Source organism: Pungitius pungitius, chromosome 11 (genome assembly GCF_949316345.1).
Source record: "Pungitius pungitius chromosome 11, fPunPun2.1, whole genome shotgun sequence".
NCBI classification, from domain to species: domain Eukaryota; kingdom Metazoa; phylum Chordata; class Actinopteri; order Perciformes; family Gasterosteidae; genus Pungitius; species Pungitius pungitius.
The window spans coordinates 16,197,596-16,221,061 of NC_084910.1; the positions used below are offsets into that span (position 1 = coordinate 16,197,596).

A 23,466-nucleotide genomic window follows, 5' to 3' on the forward strand; every position below is an offset into this window, starting at 1 on the left:
TCAATAAATGATTAAAATAATGTTCACAAATTGGGCTCCAGGTTCTGGTTTTCTAATCCCCAAACTATTGAGGTCAGATAAATCAAGAGAGAAAAACAAACAGTTCCATATTTCTGAAGTAAAAGCAAACAAAGAGCAGGGAGTCGTTTTATGTTTTAGAACTTTTCATTTCTCTCCATGGAGCGGTGTGCAATCACATCTTTACAGTTTATTATCCCCGCTTCTCATCCATCGCTCTCCCATAATATCCCCAACACCCCTCAATCCTCTCCTTTATCAATAAATATTACACCATTTTGTTACCCACAAAGGCCATGCACAGCGTGGCCCACATGCTTATGTAGCCGCCATTTTCAGTGAAACTCCGAGAGAGAGAGAGAGAAGGTGTTGGCGGGGCGGGGGGGATTGGGGGGGCCTAGAGAGGAAGAGTGGGGCTGATTGATGAGAAGACGAAGAACAAGAAACGGGGAGTACAGGTGGGTGAGATGTTTTCACATCATCGAGTTGACAGACAACAACAAAAAAAGTAGAAAATGAATCAAATAAAAAGAAGACAAGTGATTCAAATTAATCTCTCTCACACACACACACAAAACAGATTCCCTTTTTTTCGTCACCTACAGAATTGGGGTTGGTCCTCTTGTGTGGGACATCTGGATCAAGTCAACTTCCGGCTCTCTGCTGAAAGAAGAGCGCGATCCGCCCAACGTGGAAGAGAAATGTCAAACTAGAGGAACGCTAATATTTGAAAATGTAACATCTGAAATGGTGAGGACTCATGAACACAGTCACACACACACACACACACACACACACACACACCAGTCAAGTCAAAATCCTCGGTTTTTCGCCTCCACAGCCACACATTATCATTATTATATACTACTTTGTTTCAAACATTCAAAAAGTACTAGCATCGCTATTGTCCATATTGCAGTGACAGTAGTGGTTGCAGCTCCTCTTGGTCCGTACTGTAACAGCAAATCAGAGCCACACAATGATCCGGCGGGGGGGCGGGACCTCGGGCGGAACGTTGTTGGTAATAATAAATACTGTCAAACTTAAAGCCCTACCGGAGCACTGGGAGCAGTGGGAGGGTGTTTGAGATTCATCTTCGGATGTATAATTTACATCTAAAAATAAAGCTGAAAACTAAAGTGTCTGCTCTCAAAATGTTTCTCGCCTCTGGGGGGGGGGGGGGGGGGGGGTTGGGGTGGGGGTAGGCGGAGGGAGCCAGAGCCTTGCTCACTCACTCACTCCCCCTACCACACACAAGGGGGGGGGGGGGGGGCGAGGTTCTCCCCCCTCTTTATAGCTTCAGCAGGTGTTCACCATGGAGGCAAAAAGGTGTCGAGCTGATCCCAGGACCGGGAGGACCCGCCACGTTCCAGAATCACCGATCCCTCTGAAACGGTAGGTTGTGATAGTCATGAAATGGGGGGGGGGGGGGGGGGGGGGAGATGGTCTACGCCGGCCCACCAGTGGCCCGTTTCCATTCACTACGTAAAAGGTGACTTGCAGCTGTAGGTAAATTATTGCTGTGGTCCCAGTCTGAATGAGTTCACTGAAGTCGTTACTGGTTCCGGCCATTTTCAAGTCAGTCAGGGGAGGAGATTTGTGGCTCGCCCCCCACCACCCTGATTCTTCGATTGAGGAAAAGAGCAAGCTGTGTGCTGACCCAAGTCGACCGGCCTCTCTCTTTTCAACTCTATCAGTCCCACATGGGTGGGTTCACAAGTGGGCGACAGTCAGGGTGGGGGTCGGGTGGGTGAGTGTGGGGGGACTCAGGTCTCAGATGTAGATTTTGACAGGGTCTGATCATCATCATCATCATTATCATCAGGGGGATCCTGCTGCGCCTCCGTGACCACGATGCCCTGGTGGAGCTTTTCCAAAGACTGTTTCATCTGGGACACAAACACAAACAGGGTGTTAAATAATTAAGGGACAATCCAACACACAACAACAAGAAGTTTGCTTGACCTCAGAGCTTTCTTGCAGACTACTTCCTGGAATGCTTTATTCACACACACACACACACACACACACACACACACACACACACACACACACACACACACACACACACACACACACCTGGTCGAGAAGCGTGACAGAGGACTGCAGGATCTGTTGCCATTTGTTGAGCTGAGCCTGATGGAACTGCTTCTGAAGCTGCAGGACCTGAGCCCACTCTCCAGCCGTCTGGGGCAAAGGACTGAGGATAGAAGAAGAGAGGAGACAAGTGGAGTTAGGCTTCTCATTCTGTCCACTAGGGGTCAGCAGAAACAAGCTGTAAACTCAACCGACTTCTCATATGATCAACAGGTGTAGAGTCAAACATGCAACGATAATTATTAAATACAATTACCTGTCGGCGACAGAATAGGAGTGCCACGTCTCCAGTGTGTGGGCCGCTCTCTCCAGAGCGTACAGTTTGTAGAAGAGCAGCATGTTGAGAGCCACCAGCACCACCAGACTGACAAAGAGGGAAGACAAACGGGAAGAAATTAAACGGCAAAAATGACAATATTGGGATTTTATCGCTACTCTGCACTTGTAAGGTTTTATTGCCGGAAAATTCCACCCTGGCACAAAAAAGGTCCGTGATGTAAATGACAGTACATGTCATAATGTTTCCGGTTGGAAACAGCTCAGACGTTGATGCAATAGTTCCAAGTTAAGTTGTGTCCGTGTGTGTGTGTGTTGTTGGTAATAAATGACAAGCACGATAGATATGAAAATCTCCGTCGAGTATCAAACGGGTGGATTTTTCCTGCGTCACCACGTAGTTTTCCTTCATGCAGCCAGTGGACTAAAAGCAAAGCCTCTCATACGAACCTGATACAGATCCTTTTCACAAAAAGGAATCGCAGAAAGGAAGGAAGCAGAAGAATAGCAAGAGAGGTATTGTGAGGCGGTTAGTAGGCAGAAGATAGATGTGTCTGAAGGAAGGGAGCATTCAGGCACGTAATTCAACCAAGAAAACTACACAAAAAATAGAATGGTACCAAAACAATACAGTCAAAGGAGAGATTTTAAATCAGAAAGGAAAAGAATGTAAAGTTATAGGAGCAGAACCACATGTGACACACACACACACACTTTAATGTGTCAACTGGATTATAACTAAGAAAGTCCTTCTAAAACACAAATGCATATGATCAGTGTGCCGTTTGACTTACATGAAGCTGACGATGAGGAGGATGGTGGATATACTGTTGGTTCCTCCTCGAGAGCGCTCGCCCAGTTTAACGTACTGAGCACCTAAAAAGAACAACAAAAAAAACACCACATGGGTTTAGTGATCATTGTGTTTTCTAGGCTCGTCGGAAAGTGTCTCAAAAATCATCTTCATACAACCGATACAAATCTTTTTTTTCCAGTGGAATCATTTGAGATTTGGACCAAATTTGAAAAACCCTCCATGTGCGTTTCTCACTCACTGGTTTCCCGGCGGTCCCTCTCGTCCCCGACTCCCCTGTCCCCTCGGTCTCCGGAGCCCAGGCCCCCGCCCTCCCTCTCCTTGTCGCCCTGCCGCCTGGAGCAGCCGCGCTTGCGTCGGCGCAGGGAGGGCGGCGTCTTGGCGGCGTCGGCGCCCACGGGGTCGCCCGTGGTCACCACTGTGACCTCGGTCTGCAGCAGGGTCTCCAGCTTGCACACCTCGCTCTCTGCGGAGTGAGAAGGTGGAGGGAGTGCAAGTGCTCAGGAGAGGAAATTGCAGCAGCAAGAATCAAGGATGTTCATCAATTTCCTGCATTTCACTTCGGCTTTCATTTTCATTCTTAAACTGCAAACGGTTTTTGTCGGTTTAATTTTTTGAATGACTCAATGTCTCATTTATCATCGTCAATGGTTTTTTGTGAATTTCCTTGTCGCTAAAAAGGGGAGGGGAGTAAGCCGAATGTCTCTATGCGTTTTGCAGATCTGAACCAGAGGGGGCGGAGCTTGTGACTCACCCATGTGTCTGTAGTACTCCTCGATGCCGCTCCAGGTGTTCTTTTCGATCAGTGCTTTCACCAGGCTCCACGGCTGCTTCCGGTAGCAGATGTCTGAAGAGACTCTGGGCAGAGGAGGAGCAAACAAGCCCCCACTTTCAAAAGCACACATGGGCCCATCTCAAGCAGTTGGTGAGAATAGAATTTTGCGAAGTAGCACGTCGATATTATGCAGAACAGCCTTTAGTTTCAAAAGAGTGAATATTTTTAGATTTATTAGAACCCCAGCAGAAGACAACACTGATGAGCAGAGAGAAAGACAATAAAAGCCTTTGCTTATATGAAGAAAAAATAAAAGTCTTCCTGCCACATTGTACAATCGTCCATTACGGCTACTGTCAGCAGGCTCGCTTATGTTATTCTGAGACTGACATTAGAGGTCCACCATACTGCAGATAAGACGGACATCAAGTCGCGGTACGGTGTTAAGGCCCGTTATGTCTGCAGAAGAGAGAAGTGCTCGGCAGTAAACAGTTGGCGTCAAGAGGCAGACAGAAAAACAAAGCTACCTGAGCCGGCTCTTGTGCTTGCTGATGGAGGTGAGGTTGTATCTGTGGACAGTGTAGAAGTAGTCCTGGTAGGGGATGCCGGAGGTGATGACCTCAGAGTCCACCACGAAGCACTCGCCCCGAGCGCTGCTTTTATGCAGCGTCTGCAGCAGAATGGCGAAAGAGCGTCGTTAATGGTGTGCAAACGTGTTGGTGCCCTGTCTGATAGTTACGGCTTCTTTGACTGGTACCTGCTGTAAAAAAAGGCACCGATATCTCTCTCTCTCTCTCTATGTGAATAACCAAATGATACACTGACTATCTTCCAGGAGACAAATACGCGTAAATACGTTTCCATTATCCTAGAGTTAGAAGTTAAAGTATCTTCCTCACGTTCTTTACTCACGTAACCCGCTTCACTCACTACAGCGATAAAAATAAACCAGCCTAAACCCTCAAGTGTGATTGAAATTAACGAATCATGTCAAATCAAAAGCATCTTTATCTCAATGATGAAGTGCATGAGATCAATTCCTCCCCCAACATCAAGCACATCCGACTGCAGAGGAAGTTCCTCTCCGGTGAAAAGCTAAATACGTGTTGCTGTACAGGGACTGACCTGCGTCTCCACCACGGGGGCGGTCTTGGGGCCGAGGGGGTTGTTGAGGGCGATGGTGTAGCTAAGCACCCGGCTGGTAGTCCCACTGCTGCTGTCTGGCTGCCACTCGCCCACCAATAGGTCTGAGAGAGAGAAAGAGAGGACATGAGTGATTCAGGAGAAAACAATGCAAGTTCCAAAACAGTTTTCCAAAATAAGAGGCCAGGAGAGGTAAAGTATTTATGAATGGAAGAGTAGATGGACTAGGAGATCCGGAGAGGATGAAGGGGGTCAGTGAAAAAAAATGAAATGCCCCAACTAGAGCAACATATTGTACCCCTAACTTGGTGGTCTTCCTACAGGGGGCTGCCCCGGCCAAACAGACTTCACCTCCGTCCTTGTTTAAACCACTACAGAAAAAGACCCCAATTTATACTGGTAGGTAATGACAAAACAGAGGGGCGAAGACGAGTAGCAGTGATGAAGGCTGGTTAACGCGGCGTAAACAGCCAGCGTGGATACCCTCATTAGCGGCACAATAGAGGGGAGGACACACAGCCTTTGAGGGGAGGGTGGTGCTTCACTACTTTTGTATTCATCAGTTGGTAAGGGCAGCCCAGCTGCTTAATAAGAGCAATAAAAACGACTTTGAAAAAAACAAAACCTGAATCAATGAAGACAAAGGGAGGTATATGGAGAGAAATGCATTTTTAACTGCATAACAGCAGCAACAAATAGGTGCTGCAAGTGCATATTAGTGGGAGGAAAGGGCTGGAAACAAGGAGTGCAAACGCAAGTGCTCTGCTAATTAATGGACCGTTGAGCAGTATTTTCAGCCTCATCGTCTGCCAATCTGCTGATGTAACACTCATACGCTTTTAAAAAGAATTATGGTTCTTCAGTTCACCCACAGAGCTGTGAATTGCTCCCTGCACTTTGTTTCCAAAAATTCTTCTTCCTGCAGTGCATTGTGGACGGAAGGAGCTGAAAGAGTCCACTAAGCAGCAGAGCAAACGCAAACACCGGGCCCCAACCGCCACCGCGTCAGCAGGAAAAACTGGCTCCCCGATGCATTATGTTTTAAAACAAGTTAATGCAAGTTCAGAGCCAATCAAAAGGAAAGCATGTGTATCGTTACACATCCATGGGAGTGTTAACCAAAGAGCAACTGCATCATATTTGTGTGGGTGTTTTTACCAACCAGTAAAGTGCCTCTGAGAGAAGAGGTGCTGGATGAAGTTTGTGTCGGCGGAGAAGAGCAGGTCGTGCAGCTTGTCCACACTCATGCGGAGTGCATTGTTGATGTGTAACCGCCCGTTCAGGTCGGCGCAGAACGACTCCACCTCACCTGGAAACACACAAGAAAGAAAATTTACATAAGATTTGTATCGGTTGTATGAAGATGGCCAGTAGATTGCTCCAAACTAATGATTTAAAGACCTTCCCTGGAGTTACTGTAGAAGGAAGAAGAGGTGTAATAAAGAAGAAATAAACAACTCCCGCAACAGGGCGAAGAAAAAAAATGAATAAAGACGAGGGAAGATCACGGTCGAATTAAAGCAAACAACTTCTAACAAGCAAATTAAAATACCCAATAGTGCCATCTCTTAAATGTATTAGAACTAAATGGCACCAAAAAAAACTCAACACTATGGTCTCTGAGGAAATGATGATCCGTGACTCATAATAATCCTCAGACCTGGTGATGTGGAAACCTTTTGGCTTTCTGAACTCCAGAAGCAAGTGGACATCTACTGATGGACAAGACGCTCGGGACGGCGCCGTTAATGGGTTAAACGGCGATCGCAGCGTCTGTATGAACGCTGGCAGAATCGGGTCTGGATGCACGCTGTCTGCGCCGCGGCAAGGTCAGGGGTCACAGTGCGGGAGAAGGAAACCTCTCCAGCATTCAAACAATGTGGTTTGAAAATGAGAACGATGAGCAAGAGGAAAGAGATGTATGTTGTCCTTTATGGTGAACTGTACCTTTATGGTAGAGTTCTATCTTCTTTCGGAAAAAATCTGATTTAGGAGTTTCTGTTTCTTAATTTATAGTTGACGCAATTCGTGTTTAAATACAAAGTAATAAATTGCCAAAAAGACCAAGCTACCATTTAAATACATTTGTTCAATCTGCACACTCACTCTCTTCCTGCGTGTCGGAGGAGTTGCTGGGGTCCGTGGGCAGCTCCTCGTCGATGGTCACGTCCAATGAGGAGAGGTTTCCCAGACTGGTGGTTGTCGGGGGCGGCATGCAGTTGGCCGACTCGGACAGGCTGTCCCCTCCCTCTTCCAGATTCTGATGCAGTGAGGGGAGTAGTTAGCAAAGAGGTCTGTCGAGCAATCGCCCCATTGTCATATGACTTGAGCGGAAAGAGGCCTCAGCTGAGCTGACCTCGTGTGAACAGACATACCACTGCAGCCCTGCAATTAATCTGAGACTGACACGCAGTCAACACAGCACTCCATTTATTCACTTAAGCTCGGCTTCATCTCAACGAGTCCAAATCAGCAACCACAGCAGCCGTTTGAGCACAACTGATTGGATGAAAGGACCAACAACTTTAACTAAAACATCTTGTATTTCTATATAACTTTGTGTACTTGCCTTTCAATGCGGATGTATGTATGTGTTCCTTTAGTGTTCTCTAGGCTGTATCGCTATGTAAAACCTGCCTTATTTATTTTTGTAATCAGATTTGAATTCTAATCTAATCTACACAAAGGATTTCAAATGAGACCAGTGGGCCCTATTAATATCCACATGCACTGATTATGTTAGCAACTGTACATCAGATTAGCTAATCAAATGCAACGTGAATCTGGCTGGATTCCACTGTTTACTCTGTATCACACACACACACACACAACGCAGGGCACGTATTTACGCCCAGTGTGGGTTGAATCTGATTACTAAAGTTGAAGTCTCTGCTTTAAGCATTTTGTGACCCATATCAGGCGGTGCAGGTATTTTAGTATTCTGGCTCGACTCTCTTGAGCGAAATAGCGAAAAACTAAATATCGGACAACGCAGAGAACTCACGAAGGAGGCGGCAGCAGAGGCCGAGAGGTCGGTGGGAGTGGTGGAAGGCAGCGAGCTGTGGGAGCTGGGCGGGCTGGGATCGAGGGGGTCGGAGCTGAGTCTGCGTCCCGACGACGAAGGCACCTCTATGGGCAGGCAGGAGGCGGAGGAAGGAGGCGAGACGGCCCCGAGGTGAGTAGCCGATGGGTGGCTGGCTAGACCGCAGGCCAACAGGGGCGAGAGGGAGCTGCCCAACGAGGTGACCGACACGGAGCTCAGGTCGAGCAGATCCGTGACAGACACCGACTCGTCTCCCGGCCTGGGGAGGAAGAGGGAGGAACAAGGACTTACACAGAAATCACCCAACCAACAGGAATACCAAGCGCACAGACAACGTGTCCGTTCCAGGTTAAACGAACCCCTTGGGCAATATGCGGTTCAGTTGGTCTGGTGGAAATTGCACATACAATGCAAGAACCTAATGAAGGATTGTTTTCTCTACTGCTTGGCAAACATGGCCTCAAGTATCTGTATCTTTTGGCATAACTGATCAAGTGAACAATGTTCCCAAATCATTCAATAAATGATGCAAAGTAGTATTTAAAAAAAAGTAAAAGGCTGGTCCTGCCTCAGATGAGTTTTACTGTTGCTTTTGCATTACGTAAGACTACTTAGAGTTAAAAAAAAAAAGGTCTAAGTCCAATGCCACGTTGATCCTGCAGTCTAAGAGTGCTGTAAAGAGAAAAAAAAAACTCTAAAGAAAGAAAGAGTAAAGAAAATTCTCCCCGAGCAGTTCCTCCTTCATCAAGCACAGAGCAGCGCCCCACTCACAGCAGGCCGTTCATGTGCTCGGTGGTGGGGGAGACGTAGTCGTCGTCCTCACTGGTGAGGCCCAGTTCGGTGCCGTAACACTGGTGAACAATGTGCCAGAGCTCCTTGGGGGAGAGAGACTGCAAAATGAAAAGAAACACAAACAAAACATTCTTGTTCCGGTCAAGACTCAAGCACTACGGCATCAGCATAAAAAAGGGTCACGCGTCACAATGTACTACAAGCAGTGCATCAAATCCTCATTCTGCCGATTTCATTCGTCTCAATCGTTCAGTTTGAACTTACCATTTAATTGAAGCCTTGTGTTTTTTTTTTTTTTTTTGCCTTGTGCCATTTGCTTGCCCGCTGTCCAAATAAATCGGCTTCATCCGAAAGCAGCAAATAACAGTGATTTGAAATGGTCCTCCGGGGCCCATCTTCTGCTACTTGACACATGACTCTATTCTGAGATGATAACTACTAGCCACGTCACAGCAGGCAGGAAGGTGGGAGAGAAGATTGTACCTTGTCCAACAGGGCGTTCTGCCACAGGCGGAAAATCATCATGAAGCTGCGATCCCTTGCTCCGAAAGATGTGAAGAAGTGCTGAGAGGGGAGACACCCCGTTGGACATGGAGGAAAAAAGGAAGGAAGAAAGGAGATAAATGTGATTAGACAGATGGTTTTCCCGCTGTTGGGATGTTTGCTTTGTCATAGTCAGGAGATAAACGTTGAGTCAGCTCACTTCACACTGCTTCACTTGCAAAATACACAGATACAGCAAACAATATCAACAGCTCACTTTTCATGCGTTGGTAGCAGCAGTTAACTTGAATTGTGAAGGTTTGTGAATGTGTTGCTACACCATAGAAATGTGCCTTATTTATTTTCAGTTAACAGGCTGAAAATAAAAGCCTGAAGTTCTGTTGAAAAGGGGCCAGAAGTTGCGGTGAACAGCATCGGAGCTCGAGGCCGACCTTCTCGTTGTCAGTGCTGATCTGGATGGCATTCGGGATGAGCTTGGCAGTCTTCTCCTTGGTCATAGAGGTCACGTCTTTCAGCAGGATAGTGATCTGAAAGGAGAGAGATTCACTGTGTGTGTCTCTGATACTCTTATCTCAAAAGGGCCCAAGCTTATCTGCATTGAACTGCAAACAAGTGCATTGAAACTACTCCTTATCTGATGGCAGGTGTGACATTAACCAGCGTTACCGCAGGCCTTTGACCGATTGTGCGCGTGCAGATGTGTGCACAGTGTGTGTGCGAGCGCTGCTTACAGTGGTTTCCCAGCGGAAGATGTTACTGTAGAAACAGAGCCAATTCTCCGACAGATAGAGGCGGCCCTGGAGCAGTATGTCCTTCTGCAGAGCGCAGGAGTAGTCTGCGGGGAGAAACCGAAAAAGAAAAGAGGTCAGCCGAAAAGAGACCAAGAGCTTGCACCAAAAAGCTGTTTAACACGTCAAGAGGTCGTTTTTATTTATTTATTTATTTTTTAAGCGGCAGGTGTGATGAGAATTTCATCCTCCCAGCGAGCAGCTCGCTTCGTCACACTCACCCACTATAAGACGCTCTGTGTCAGGAAGTTTCTTGAAGAGTTTGCGAAAATCCTCGTTCCGTTGTTTGTACGTGGGACTGAGAACCTGAGGGTGAGAACAGGGCACCGAAAAAAGGAGAACGATGATGGTATCGTGCTGCACATTTTAACCGCGGTGACTAGTTCCCCTCCTGGAGAGCTTTTTTTTTTTTTTTTAAAGACGGGGCCCTTTATGCATACTTACATTGTACCAGCTCTGCATTTTCTGTAAAGGAAAGAACAGCATATTTAGTAGTGACATTTATCTACAACTGCTATAGTCAGTTTGTACCCCCTTTCAAATCGGCATACATTTGTTAACGCCGATATCCGTGTGCACTAAATCGCACCTGTCCAGCTGCCCTTCTTTTTATGCAACTTTGAGCCAGTCTTGAATACAATAAGCAGTTCCTTTCACAACAAAAGGGGATGCGAGAGCTTAAACAGAACCTTCAGTCACACAGAACCACAAACAGAGTAAATGTACAACAAAGGCGCAAACATTGTGCATCCCGCCGACATCGCAACAGCTCGCTCGTCTAAAGGGAAAGAGTATACTAAATAAACATTTACATTCACTCAACGGTGGAATGCCATTGACCAGATGTTTGTCATTCGAACCTGAAGGTTTATTTGAGATGAAGCTCAGAGTGTCGTGTGGATCTAGTTTAACAAATAATGGATTGATTCATGAAACATTCAAATAGATTTAAAGGACCAGTTTCCATCGTGTTTCATAAGCTGCTGCAGCAAGAAATGGGTTGATGCCATTTTTAGGCCTCAAGAAACACTAGAAAAAAAAAAAACAGGTACCCGGCGTCAAAAACTGTTAACATTTAGAGTTAATTCCGCTTTTAGAAGGCATACATCCTCTGAATGCTAAAACATTTCTAGTTTGTGGTTGTAGAGTTTCATGAGGCAGTGATCATCTCAGAGATCACAACACACTAACATCATCCAGTTTAAAAAAAATAAAAAAATCTCTGGGGGAAAACTATATTAAGTATAAGAATCTCCGCTTTACTGTTGTATTCAATTAATGCAACTCCAAGAGTTTTTAGGAACCCCCAAAATGCATAAATATGAAAATCAACCATTTCAGAATAAGCAATAATATTCTAAACGGGAGGGGAGCGTTTAGGCACCATTTGAAAATCCTCAATGGATCTCTTGGGTCATCTGGTTTCTCACGGTACCAGAATGACTGAGCTTGGGACAGTACGTCGGTCAGGATTATCTGTACACCAGCTTTAAACTGTAAGGTTTTTTTAGAATGATCTTATTCTGAAAGGTTCAACTGGAAACGCAGATGAAAGTTGACAACAACAACAACAACAGTTTCTTAATGATCTTAGTTACCTTGGCATTGCGGCTGAAGTGGCGAGAAGCAAGCGGGTAGGCGGAGGTGAGGGAGGAGGCCGACGGTATGGAGGGCAGGGGGCTTTCTGAACCTCCTCCACCTGCTCCAGCGCTGCTCTTCTCTCCTCCTGCCTCCTCCCTGCTGCCCCCGAGGACCCTGCGCCGCAGGGAGGGCGAGCTGCCGGGGGTGCTGCGTGGAGAGTTACTGGCCGTACTGGAAAAAGGAAAAAAAGGACAGCTTCAACTCGCAGGACGACGGTACAGATTACAGCATTTTGCTCCGCAGTGTCTTTGATGACGTGATATGAAGACTTCAGCGTGCAGTCTCACGCAATTAGAGACAATTCTGAGGACAAATATGAAATGAAACTACAATTTCAGGACCATGCTTGATTGTTTGCCATTTATTCCATTCAAACCTTTGAAGGCTATTCACTAATCTCCGAACCCATCCGACGACAAGCCTGCGGGACCCGGCGGCATCACTGGGGCTGAGAAACGACACGTGCGATCAATCGAACGAAGCAAAGTTTGGATTGAACGCGCTTCAGATCCCCGAAATCCAGTCCCGCTGCCAAGAATCAACTTTCCTCATCTGGGTTATCCCGCTGCAGCCAAAAACACCAAACTACTCACTCAATTCACTCCCTTTGAGCAACATTTCTCTCTCCACACACGCATACCAAACAGCCCTGATCCATAAATGATCCACTTTGTGCCCCACCTTCACAGTGATGAGGATTACTGTACCATGTAATCGAGAATAATCTGGGCCGATGTTCTTAGTTCATTTACAACGTTATGCACAACTGAAAACTGCCTATACGACGTTGTAGTGCTATGTTAGTACTGTCAGACCTAATCAAAAATGCTGCATCAATACTCGCGTTTAGGAGCGCCACAAGTGGTCAAATATACCTATTAACATGGGAATTTACATGAGTTTTTCTGCCAGCCTTCCTTGCAGACAGTGTTGGAATATGTTCCCTTAATCTTTCTCCATATGTAGCACAACAACCTCTTCCTCTCGACTATAGGCGATTCCATCCATTTTGTGATATATTAAATATTAACATTAATGGTTAAAAGAAAAGGTAAAAATTCCAAAACCCATGTCCCGAGTACAACTCTGACTGACCCCTGTCAACGCGGTCGCAGCTCAGTGACTGGAAGCAGAAATGATCGCCTCCTAAACTCAAGAGACAAGAAATTGTGTCAGCGCGTTATCAAATTGACACAATTAAAATACTTAGCAATTATCAGAGAGCAGCCACAGCGACTAATGTACCTCTAATTTACGACCTCTACTGTTAACTCTAAAAATACACAGCGATGGCAATCTGGCATCAGAGGCAACAAAACACAGGAAAGATGAAGGATATGTGAAAGAATTGAGTCAGCGTTCAACAAGTAAGGAATAACATTATCCCTTTGAATTGGTCTCAAATAGACTCACACCATCATAGAGACAACCAAGGTGTGAGCTAATCATTTACACAGAGCCTCTAGAAGGTCTAATGTGGACAAGATCAACGATGCTTTTATGTCACCTCATGAAAACATCAAACATCCCCCTCATTGACTTGCAGCGCTACGATGCTTTGAACCAACAGAAAGAAGGAAAATTCCCAAGAAGCCAAATCCCAAAAACTGGATGTGGCTCCATTCTGCTTTGGAGACACTCCTGGCTGTTTCTCCACTAATTCTTATCTCAGCTCTTATTGATAACGTGACCAGGGTTCACGTCACATCGTTTCCCCAATCGGGAGCTCAACCAGTTAAAATAAAGGTTTTATTTACGGTTGATTTTCTTTGTTAAATGTGCTACACTGGCTCAAAAGACCATTATATGTTTTTGCAAACTTCATTATTTGAAAATAAAGGAAGGAAATTTTCCTTTGTCGTTTGTTTTCCACACATAAACAACACGTTTCCTCCAATAGGAACCCGGTGTATTTTCACCAAGGACTGTCACGACACAGCACAAGGTTATTACACTAATAAATGAACAGCTGACAGCTACGTGTCCTAGTCCATCAACAGCTGTCGTAACTACGACAACCACCAACGCGTCCGGCTCAAAGTCACCAGATAACACGGTCGCCTTATTAACCGAAACACCGGCAACCCTTAAAACCAAATCCAGGCCGGTAAACCCCGACGACCGGACGAGCACGTGAGAAAAACGAGACGTCTTGGTCCAATAAGGACTTGGAGGCCGTGCACGGGTGGAGGGTCTACTCTGGTCGGTGAAACAGGGAGGTGGGGTGGGGTGCGTGTCTCTCACACGCTAACACTCCGCTAATAGAGCGACCGTCAGCCTGCACACCTGCGCGTGTGCTTGCACGGGCCGGGTTCCCTCCCCACGCGTGCACGCAGTCGGCCGGATTTATCAAAGCTGTGCCTCACGCGACCACATTGGAGCAGTGCCGTCTGCGCGCGGCGCGCACGAGCGCAGCATCGAGCTATCCATCACATCCCCAGAGGCTCCGTTTATGTCACTTACTCGAACATGTCCAGGGTCGCTGGCGATCCAGATAATATCCACAAAAAGAGAAGAAGAAAAAAAACACGCGTTGCCGTTACCTATTGTGTCACTATAGTGGTCCTGGTTAGTGTGTGTGCGTGCGTGCGCGCGCGCGGCTAAAGCAAGCCAGACGCTACAGGGGAGTAGGTCCGCTGTTCTGCCTTGTTTCCGTCGCTTAGCCTCGGGGTGGACAGTCCGCCCATCGGCCACCGTCCCGCGGTCGGAGGGTTAATTTCTCATCGTCGCCGACGGCCCCCCCCCCCGCGCACCTCGCAGACCAGGTACCGGACGGTCCGCGGCTCCCCCTATGCCCGTTAGCAGGACCCGGTAACGGGCTGCAGTCTCTGCGTCCACCGGTAATCCGTTGCAACAAGGGAGAGGGGAGGGGGAGAGGGAGAGGGGAGGAGGGGAGGAGGAGGCGGGCTCCATGTGCCGAGTGAGGCCTTGATGTGAGGTGGAGCTCAACCGCGGCCACCGATAAGGATGATAAGGCAAAACGGAGAGGTTTTATCTGAAGAACTTCACGAACAGAATGTCACGAGAACATTTAGCTACACTGGTATCGTTGCAATTAGAGCACTTGAAGTCCTGGCTTTGTATCCTCTTCTTCTATCCATGCCAAACAGAGGTTTAGAACAAGCGCCAGCATGCCGGTCATTTGGGAGGATCTGCGGCATTCCCACGTGCTGTGTGTTTGAAGGGACTTATATACACCAAGACAATGCTTAGAGAAAGCAGGTTGAGGGAAGGAAAATACATTTAAATGATAAAAGTTCACTCTATGTTCCACACAAAATAAATACACTCAACTAGAAGCTCTTTGGTACAACAAAAACAAAAAAAATCTAGCAACTAGCATTTTAAAAATACAGAGCCCATGGCCGTCTGTGGTGAATCCACCTGGACGAAGCCCAGAGCTCACACAATCCCATAACCCTCAATCTCTCCGTCCAGCCCTCTGGATTAGAGTCCACATCGTAATCCAGGCTGGACTGAGCACGACCGACATCTCTACCAGTCAGTCTCCCCCTGTGTAATCTGTCCACCAAATGGCCCATAAGGTGGAGTTTAGCAGGCTGGGTGGAGAGTGAGAACCGGAACGCAGCAGAGAATAGCCAAAGGAAGTGGGTATACAAAATGTTAAAAAGGTGCTGCTCTAATGCCCTTTCCTTCCTGCCAAAAGACTGTTTCTTATTACTACAACAGAGCAAGATTAAAGAGTACATTGAGGACTTAAGGCAGCGCACGGATCAGTTTTGAGATTGTAGCAAATACATAGAGCCTCAGATATGTACGCTATCCATCATACATCTATAAAACAAACAAACAAACAAACAAACCGGAGGATATGACTATCAAAGCGGATTATCAAAACCACAAATACAATAAAGCTGGAAATTAAACACAAGCCAGTCACAGCGAAACTCCGGGCCAAAAGAGGATCAATAATCAGAGTGAATGTAAACAAACTAAATACAGGCTACATAATCCACATGGATACAGTGTGGCAGAAAGACAGAGGTCACCATTACAACCAATCACAATCAGTCCACGGGTCACTGCGCTGGGGACTGTTAGACCTTGTATCTCTCGCTTGCTCTCCACATGTTAGTGCACTATGTGCATGTATCAACAGTCATGTTGAGTTGTGAACTAAAAACACCGTCTCCAGATAGTTTAACAGGCTTTTACAAAGACCATACATTACACAGGCAGGCCGTCCCACTATAAACTGTAAATCTATTTAAAAAAAAATACATTAACATGATACTAACGATCGCAAAATTACATTGATATAGGTTTATGGATTCACAAATAACCTCTCAGATCTACACAGCAGAGTGTATTATGAAAGTTACCATCCACTGTTGATTAAGAAAATTGAACATTTACCATAAGACTGGGAGGTAAGACAGAAGCTCCTCTTTGGAGAAGCCATTACTTGTGCAAGTTTTTCATTGAAAATCAATTTCCTCTACGGACGGACGGGCTTCAATTTGTTTATTGTTGTGTAATAAATTCATTTTAGTGCCAAGTGTAAATAGGGGCATTTTTCCATTTCAATGCTAATCCGATTTTTGTATTATGCATCTTCATATGATATGATATTTTTGGTATAGGCATAACCCTACAGTCATTTCCCGGCATGTCATTCCATATAATTTACAAAACATTAATATATTTAAATGGAAAAAAGAGGCCAGTGTCAAAAAATACCCTGTCTCCTTAAATATCCAAGTTTAATTAATTCAGCAAAACAGTATAAGCGAGTCAATAAAATTATGTGTAAATAAAGATGACAAGGGCACAGCTGTTCATATGGAGGACAAGGAGAATCACCCTCTGCTTGCCCTCTAGGATGGTGCCCAGAACAGCCTCCGATTGGACGCACATGACATCATCAGACTATAAGCACACTCCCATTGGCTGTCGGTGATGTCATGCTTCGGAAGAGGGATAAATGGCGCACAAACCCCGCCTCTAGCTCCTTAGGACTGATCCAGCTCCATTACACCCCCCCCCCCCCCCCCTCTCACTGACAGAACAGCAGTCCCCCATAATGTACAGACTGTATAACATTGCGGTTTCAATAATGTAATCTGTCCCCAAAGCTTATACAATCAGTTAGAGGCCATATAAAGTATGCATGTTTTCTATAGGCTAGCAAAGACCATTTCTAGTTCATCAAATCTAACCAGTGCTGGTCTACTTTTTTAATTTATCTTTATTTATTTATTTGTTTGCTGTCATAGCAACACAATTTAGTCTGGATTTTAACAAGGTGATGTGTCCTCACTCGTTTGACCAGTTGCAAATTAACTCCACCCTTCTCCAAACTAGTAGACCTCGTGTAGGTTTTGAAATAAGTCAACCCAGCATAAAGCTGTCAGATGTAAAGCCTTTTGATTCTCCACCAACATGCGCAAAGGCTTCTCACGCGAGAGAGTCATTGCAGCCAAATCTGGTCTCACAGGCCCTAAATGCAAATTGACTGAGGTTTTTGCAGAGCTACAAGCGTGGAATACCCATGAGATTGGCAAACACAGTGCCGACGGTGTGGTTGCTTGGTTTGGAGCCACTGAACAAGCTGCTGTAAGATGAGTGCAGACCCTCCTCCGAGAGAGAAAAGCAACAATTGAATGAATGAAAGTTAAAAAATAAATGAAACCATCAGGCTTAATGAAGGAGTATGCATACGCTGGACCCCAGTAAGTTCATTCCACTATTGCTCACTGGGTGATTTCTTTTAACTGGCTGGTGGTCTGGGATGAATCCAGCACACTAACCTGCAGCTCTCCCAGTCGGAGTCTCTGCCGAGCAGGCTCCTGAAGGACCAGCGGGGGCGCCGGCTGGGAGAGGGACTGCGAGACGAGGAGCGGGTTGGTGGCAAGAGGAGGTCCCGTGAGGGGATTCCCTGACCTTGCGCCTCCCCTCCCCCCTGACTGGTCACAGAGAGGGAGGGCGACGGGCTCCGACATCGGCCCGCGCCCTGCGCCGTGGTCTCCTCCTCCACCACCACGATTTGAGGCGCTTTCCCCCATTGCCGCTTGGGAGCGCAGCGCTGCTCGTCCTCGTTGCGCTTCTTGCCGCGGGTCCGGCTGCGGTGGGATCGACCGTGGCGGGTGGAGCGCGGCGGTCTGGGGCTCGGGGAGCGAGACCAGGACTCTGTGTCCGAGGACGGTGGCAGGATAGTCAGCGTTGGGACGGGATTGGGCTGAGTTAAAGGGATGCCCTCTGGTCCCACGGGAGAGGACATCTTCATCATTTTCAAAACGTAACGATTTGTTTTTCTCTTTATGTCAAAGGACACAACCAATCAGGTTGCATCTTGAGGGTTGATGCCTGACCCATGAGGGACCCGGATAGATTGTTGATATTAGAAACAAAATCAAACCCTCCCTTTGGGAAAATCAGCGCTGCCATTTTAAGCCACAGTAGTCAACCAGTAAAGAGGATTTAATAATCCATCGTTCCAGTGAACTCAGGAGTTTCTTCATATCAACCAAGTCCAGTCCGCCAATCAGTGGTTAACAGAGCAGCTCATAAGTCAACGGGATTGGGAGGACATTGGGAAGTAGTCTGCCCCGTCAGTTCACAGACCTTTCAGTTTATTGGCCAATCCGTTCCCCCGTCTTCATACGCTTGTGAAGCGGGAGTAAAAAGTAAATAAACACTCTAGCATCCCTTTTTCTGCATCAAGCGCACAAGCTTCAGGCCTTCCTCTGTCCGGTGTCTCGCCGCCTGTCTTCGGTACTCCTCCCGTCGGCAGACTTCAGGGTCGCATTTGCATAACCAAGTGACGTCTCAGGCGAAAGACAGACCTGTGTCGGGAAGTAGCTCCCTGAGGAGTCACAAGAGCAGAAACTTTGCATTCAAAAAAAAAGCTTGGCCTACACCTGACTATTACTTTTCGGGGAAAGTCTAAATTGTTTTGCTATCAAAACAAATGACTGCGTGACCAGGGCTATTTCGGTCTGGTCTTTGATACTTTATGCTCTGCCCATTCTGGGAATATGAGGTATCATGTGATGATGTATGATATGAAATAGTATTCCCGTTAGAGAGAGAGGGAGGATCAATAGGATTTATTTATGGAGAGTGAGGTTAAATGGTTTCTTCTACACATGTTTGGGGAAATGCCCGTTACTTCAGCTCCATATTTCAACACTGTCTCCCTTCAATTAACTCAGAAAAACAGCCTAAACTGGTTGTAAACGACGCCAGTCCCACAGAGTACAATGTTAACTGCCGCCTTGCGGGGAAGAAGCCACGAAGATCAGACTTTTGAGAAAAGAAAGCCTGGGCTCTTTACGAAACGTCCTTTCTGGACAACCACACTATCTCCCACAGCCACACGCAGGAACAACTCCTTGTGAAAGTACATATTTCTCACGGCCAATAGCACAGGTACAACTGCCACTTCGGGATATCAAGGTCATAGCTACATGTAAACATAGTGCAGTTGTGTCGTGTGTGTGTGTGTGTGTGTGTGTCACGCCATTGTTTGCCATCAAAGCAGACACTTCGCAGGCAAGGTCCACAAGCACGTCTGAGTGTATTTGCTGTGATCTGTTTGAACAAGACCAATCTTGGCACCGACGTGTTTGTCCAGAGTAATCCACCATAATCCCTACTCGTGGGTCCAAGCTAGCCTGATCTTCTTTTTGCAATAAAAATACACACACACACACAAACACCAAGTGAAGGTATTATTGCACAAATGTCTCAAATGGGCCATGGACATCGCGGAAGAGAAAGTACGCGGTGTACTACGTTACATCCCGGGGGGGGGGGGGGTCTACTGCACAACATCGTTGTTGATCTGTAAATGATCTGCCGTTACGCGAAACACCGCAAACAACCCGACGTCCGCTGCGCAGTTCTGGGGATTGCGCACGACCCGAAGGCTCGCGGAGCCAACGAAATCGGGTTTAATATATGGCACAGAAGGAGAAGAAGGAGAAAATAACAAAAACTTTGCAGCGCGGGGGAGACACAAGTTGGATCTCCTACCTCCCATTGGATGAGTTTCCTCCGTTTCTGAGATCTTGCTCGGCCTCGAAAACCAGCCGGGCGACGGTGCGGGGAGCAACGTTAAAATCCACTTTTTCACAGGAACACATCAACATTCTTGGTGGCGTAAAAAAAGCATCTGCCGGCTGCAGCTGACGGTTAGCCTCTAGCCAGCTAACGCTAAAAGCACGACCCGAGTGTAGCTCACGTTAAACCCCGAACTCCGGAGGCCGACAGCTCACAAAAGATGGCTAGCAGGCTTCAACCGCCAGCACACAAAGTACTGCGCCGACGTCTTTCATTCTCACTTTTAAAACCGCCCCGATATAAAACACCGTTGTCAAGCGAAATGTAAAGCTTGCGACCAGTGTTAGCTTAGCATTATGAGCGCATTAACTTTGTATCGAGGTGAAACACAACACTTTTTATGTCAAAAAGTGAAATGGGACTTCAGACCACTCGACGCGTGGGGGGTCCGGGGGCCGACGATCGGTTTGATAAAACAAAACCTTGTTCCCTTAACGCAAGAATAATAATTCGTGAAGGCGATTATTGTTTTTCTTATGAAAATATTTCATTATTATGTAGTTAAAAGTACAAAGCCGAAAGTAAAATAAAACCACTACCCCTCCGACCAACTTTATGGTACGGTCCGGGAAAATAACTGTCTGGAGGATGTGGCGACAGAAGCAGCCGACCTCAGTATTTACATCACACAAAACCACACCATTTAAACGTTCCTTATCCTTCTTATAACTATAAAATAATGACTGTGTTAAAACAAATCCTCCACGTCGCTTGTGTATTTCGTAGAGAAACGCCTGAACCGGTCCCATACCGTGTCAGTAATCGGATATCCATAAAATAAACATGACGTCACCGCAACGCTTTTTAGTTGTTGTTGCTGTAAACAACATTATGTGCACGTACACACTTATGTGCTTACAGGTAAATCCATAGTTTAAACATCATTTCTGAGCTAACTTGAAGGGAGCTGTGTGATGGATATCAATGGGCATGAAGATGGCGACCCCTTGTGTCTAACATGGTTCTGTGCAGTCATTCGGGTGTAAGTGTAACCGGATCACTTTTCTCATCACTACCTACCTCACTGAGTTGCTTTAAAACTGTACGTCAGGATTGTAAGTCTCTACTAGCATGACATTTAATAATTGAAGCGTTTTAGGGGTAACAAAACGACAGTGTGGCATATTATGCATGGCATTTAGTCATAATCATCTCACCCCTCGCCTCCTCCAGCAGCATCGCTTCATAAGGTGGCATGGGCTGTTAAAGGTAGGGTGCAGCCCGTGTGAGGCGGGATGTCCTCTCCTCCGGGACACATACAGCTGAAGTTGAAAGCAAATTAAAATACACACTTTTTCTAATGAACATTTTAACATATATGAAAACACAAATACACCCATGTATTATACAGAGAAACCTCACTTTTTTTTTACCACTAATTCTTTAATTCATTTCCAGATTTCTAGAGAGAGAGAGAGAGAGAGAGAGAGAGAGAGAGAATCATCGTTATTTTTCCGATTCAAAATAAGGTGTGTCGATGATGAAAGTTATTTAAAGCTCAATGTAAAATCTTAAAATAACTTGTTTTGCCAAAGATATTCAGTTTTTATCACATAAAAAAACATAAGATGCAACGTGAATTTGTGCTGATCAATTTATTGATTATTTGACTGATCATTTCAGCTCTAGCGGATTTAGAAAAAACAAAACATTTTTTGTCTGCCGCAAATACGACTTCAACTTTATCCCGTTCTGGTGCCAACCCTCACTTCGTTTAGACTTATTTCCATAAAGATGAGCCCCGTATGGTACCAGACTTGGGGAAAAATACACATTATGGTATCCTCACGTTTCAAAAACTAAACCTCAGAACAGAGAAATTCAAAAAGAAAGAGTTTTTTAAGGCTAAAACCAGTGTACAACAACAAGTGTAATTGTCTTTACCCGCCTGTCCCTTTGTGATTTTCTCCCAGCAGCTTTCCTCCGTGTCCCTTATTTTCCAATCGATGGCAGCGCATCGCAATGACTCTGCGATTTCTAAATATTCTCCACGGAGCCACCCAGGCATCCTCCTTTATTATAACTCCGTGTGACCGCCTCCTGCAAATCAACACGTCACCGTCCGTGCTGCACCACACGCCTCTGCAGGATCCAAGAGGAGATGTGCGGCTGATCTCCTCGGGCTTGCTCGCCCATGGAGGGTGGGTGGGAGGTAGGGAGGGAGGGGAGGAGGGGGGGGGGGAACTCGATCTGTGCTAAAAATAAAGAAAAAACACGAGAAGAGAGGTGTGTCACTCTCTGTGTGGGGTCACAAAGATGCAGCCCCCGCCTCCCCATCACCCACATACACAACACACCCTATCACATGTCATCATTTCCTTGAAGCCCCCCCCCCCCCCCTCTCCCCTCCTCCTCTGTCTACCCTAGCAAGGTCTTTTTCTCACCCGCTTCTGGACACGTGTGTACATTTCAAGATTGATTGGGCGACTTTTTTTTATTGTCACAACCGTTCAGAGGCTTTATTGCCACAAGGTTAAAAGAGGCAAGGCCCCTATTAAATGCTTCCCTGTGTCATCTGGTTACAGCCTCGGGACATGAACACACAAGGCTCACTCAAAACTCTACTTTTTCTTTTTTTAATGTTTATACGACCTCGGAGAGGGACGTGTTTAATTAGATATGACGTGTGACGAGGCACCGCATGGTCACATGCATCAGGTGGACCTGCTGACTGTACGGACCACGTGGATCTCTGCCGAGGCCTTCGGTCAATGTCTGTTTGGTCAGCCTTGACTTCAGTGGCCTCGTCTTTCTGGCATTGACTCAACTGTCAGACCCTTTGACGGCAAATGTCCAAACTGGTGAGAAAAAGAGGCTGTGCAGTCAGGAGACGGTCCTTCCAGGGTTATAGCAACTGAACCAGAGGGAAATTAAACGAGTGAGTGATTTATTGGTATAGATTAATGGAAGTAAGCATTCAGAGATGAAAACCAGTTTTTCCTCATCGAGATCCAAGGGTGATTTACCAAACAAGATTGATAAAGAGTATAATTAGACTAGTTAACCTGTTAACTTTCCATTTAGTCCGTTATGTAATATACCACAGACTGATTGTGGGGGCGAGCGGGCACGGAGTAAGGGAAGGAACAGAACATAAAATGAAGCTTGTCATTTCTTTAATTGTGATAGTGAGAACATTTTCAAGTCCCCATCACTCAAAATAAGTTACCGACGGACAAAGTCCACGGGTTGACTTTGCTTTAGGTATGGTATACAACCGCTAGCACAAACTAAAGAGATCTTAAAGACATCCTCTTTGAACTTGTGCATCTTTTCCAATGAGATCTGTAAGTCAGACAGCAGTTCTGGAAAGAGTCTCCGGGTGAGGTCAGAAATAGAAAAAAAGCATGCAAATCCTCAGAGGGCTTCATTTCATTCAGAGTCATTGAATCCACCAGATGCTCACGTTCTGATCGAATGACAGAAAACACTGCTGAGGCTCCCTTGAGCAAAAGCACAAATCCGCCTACAGCTGATCGTGACCTCTGAC

At 46.2% G+C, this 23,466-nt stretch overlaps 1 protein-coding gene across 5 annotated transcripts; it reads right to left on the reverse strand.

Annotated features, from left to right (window-relative positions):
• Positions 1-146: 146 nt before the first annotated feature.
• On the reverse strand, positions 147-22,126 carry gramd1a (GRAM domain containing 1A). Of its 5 annotated transcripts, XM_062565442.1 has the most exons (23): positions 21,861-22,126; positions 21,339-21,378; positions 21,134-21,238; positions 17,663-18,717; positions 11,849-12,062; positions 10,695-10,715; positions 10,472-10,556; positions 10,194-10,297; positions 9,894-9,989; positions 9,442-9,522; positions 8,938-9,056; positions 8,128-8,425; positions 7,230-7,383; positions 6,286-6,432; positions 5,106-5,227; positions 4,508-4,650; positions 3,960-4,063; positions 3,447-3,671; positions 3,186-3,267; positions 2,842-2,853; positions 2,372-2,479; positions 2,098-2,218; positions 147-1,907 (listed from the first exon to the last, which is right to left on the reverse strand). In XM_062565442.1, exons 4-23 carry the CDS (start codon positions 18,139-18,141, stop codon positions 1,785-1,787), a joined length of 2,838 nt encoding a protein of 945 aa, XP_062421426.1. In that variant the 5' UTR covers positions 18,142-18,717; positions 21,134-21,238; positions 21,339-21,378; positions 21,861-22,126; the 3' UTR covers positions 147-1,784. The 5 variants fall into 5 exon arrangements, with proteins under 5 accessions (XP_062421426.1, XP_062421427.1, XP_037309016.2 ...); XM_062565443.1 differs by lacking the exon at positions 2,842-2,853 and having other exon boundaries at positions 21,861-22,125; XM_037453119.2 differs by lacking the exons at positions 17,663-18,717; positions 21,134-21,238; positions 21,339-21,378; positions 21,861-22,126 and adding an exon at positions 19,890-20,346.
• Between the last annotated feature and the right edge of the window lie 1,340 nt (positions 22,127-23,466).

Coding starts and splice junctions, on each gene's coding strand:
- gramd1a (XM_062565442.1), bottom strand. CDS start 18,141: ATGATGAAGATGTCCTCTCCCGTGGGACCAGAGGGCATCCCTTTAACT. Junction 9,057..9,441: donor AGAACGCCCTGTTGGACAAG/GTACAATCTTCT, acceptor TTCATTTTGCAG/TCTCTCTCCCCCAAGGAGCT. Junction 4,651..5,105: donor CCCCCGTGGTGGAGACGCAG/GTCAGTCCCTGT, acceptor ATTCTGCTGCAG/ACGCTGCATAAAAGCAGCGC.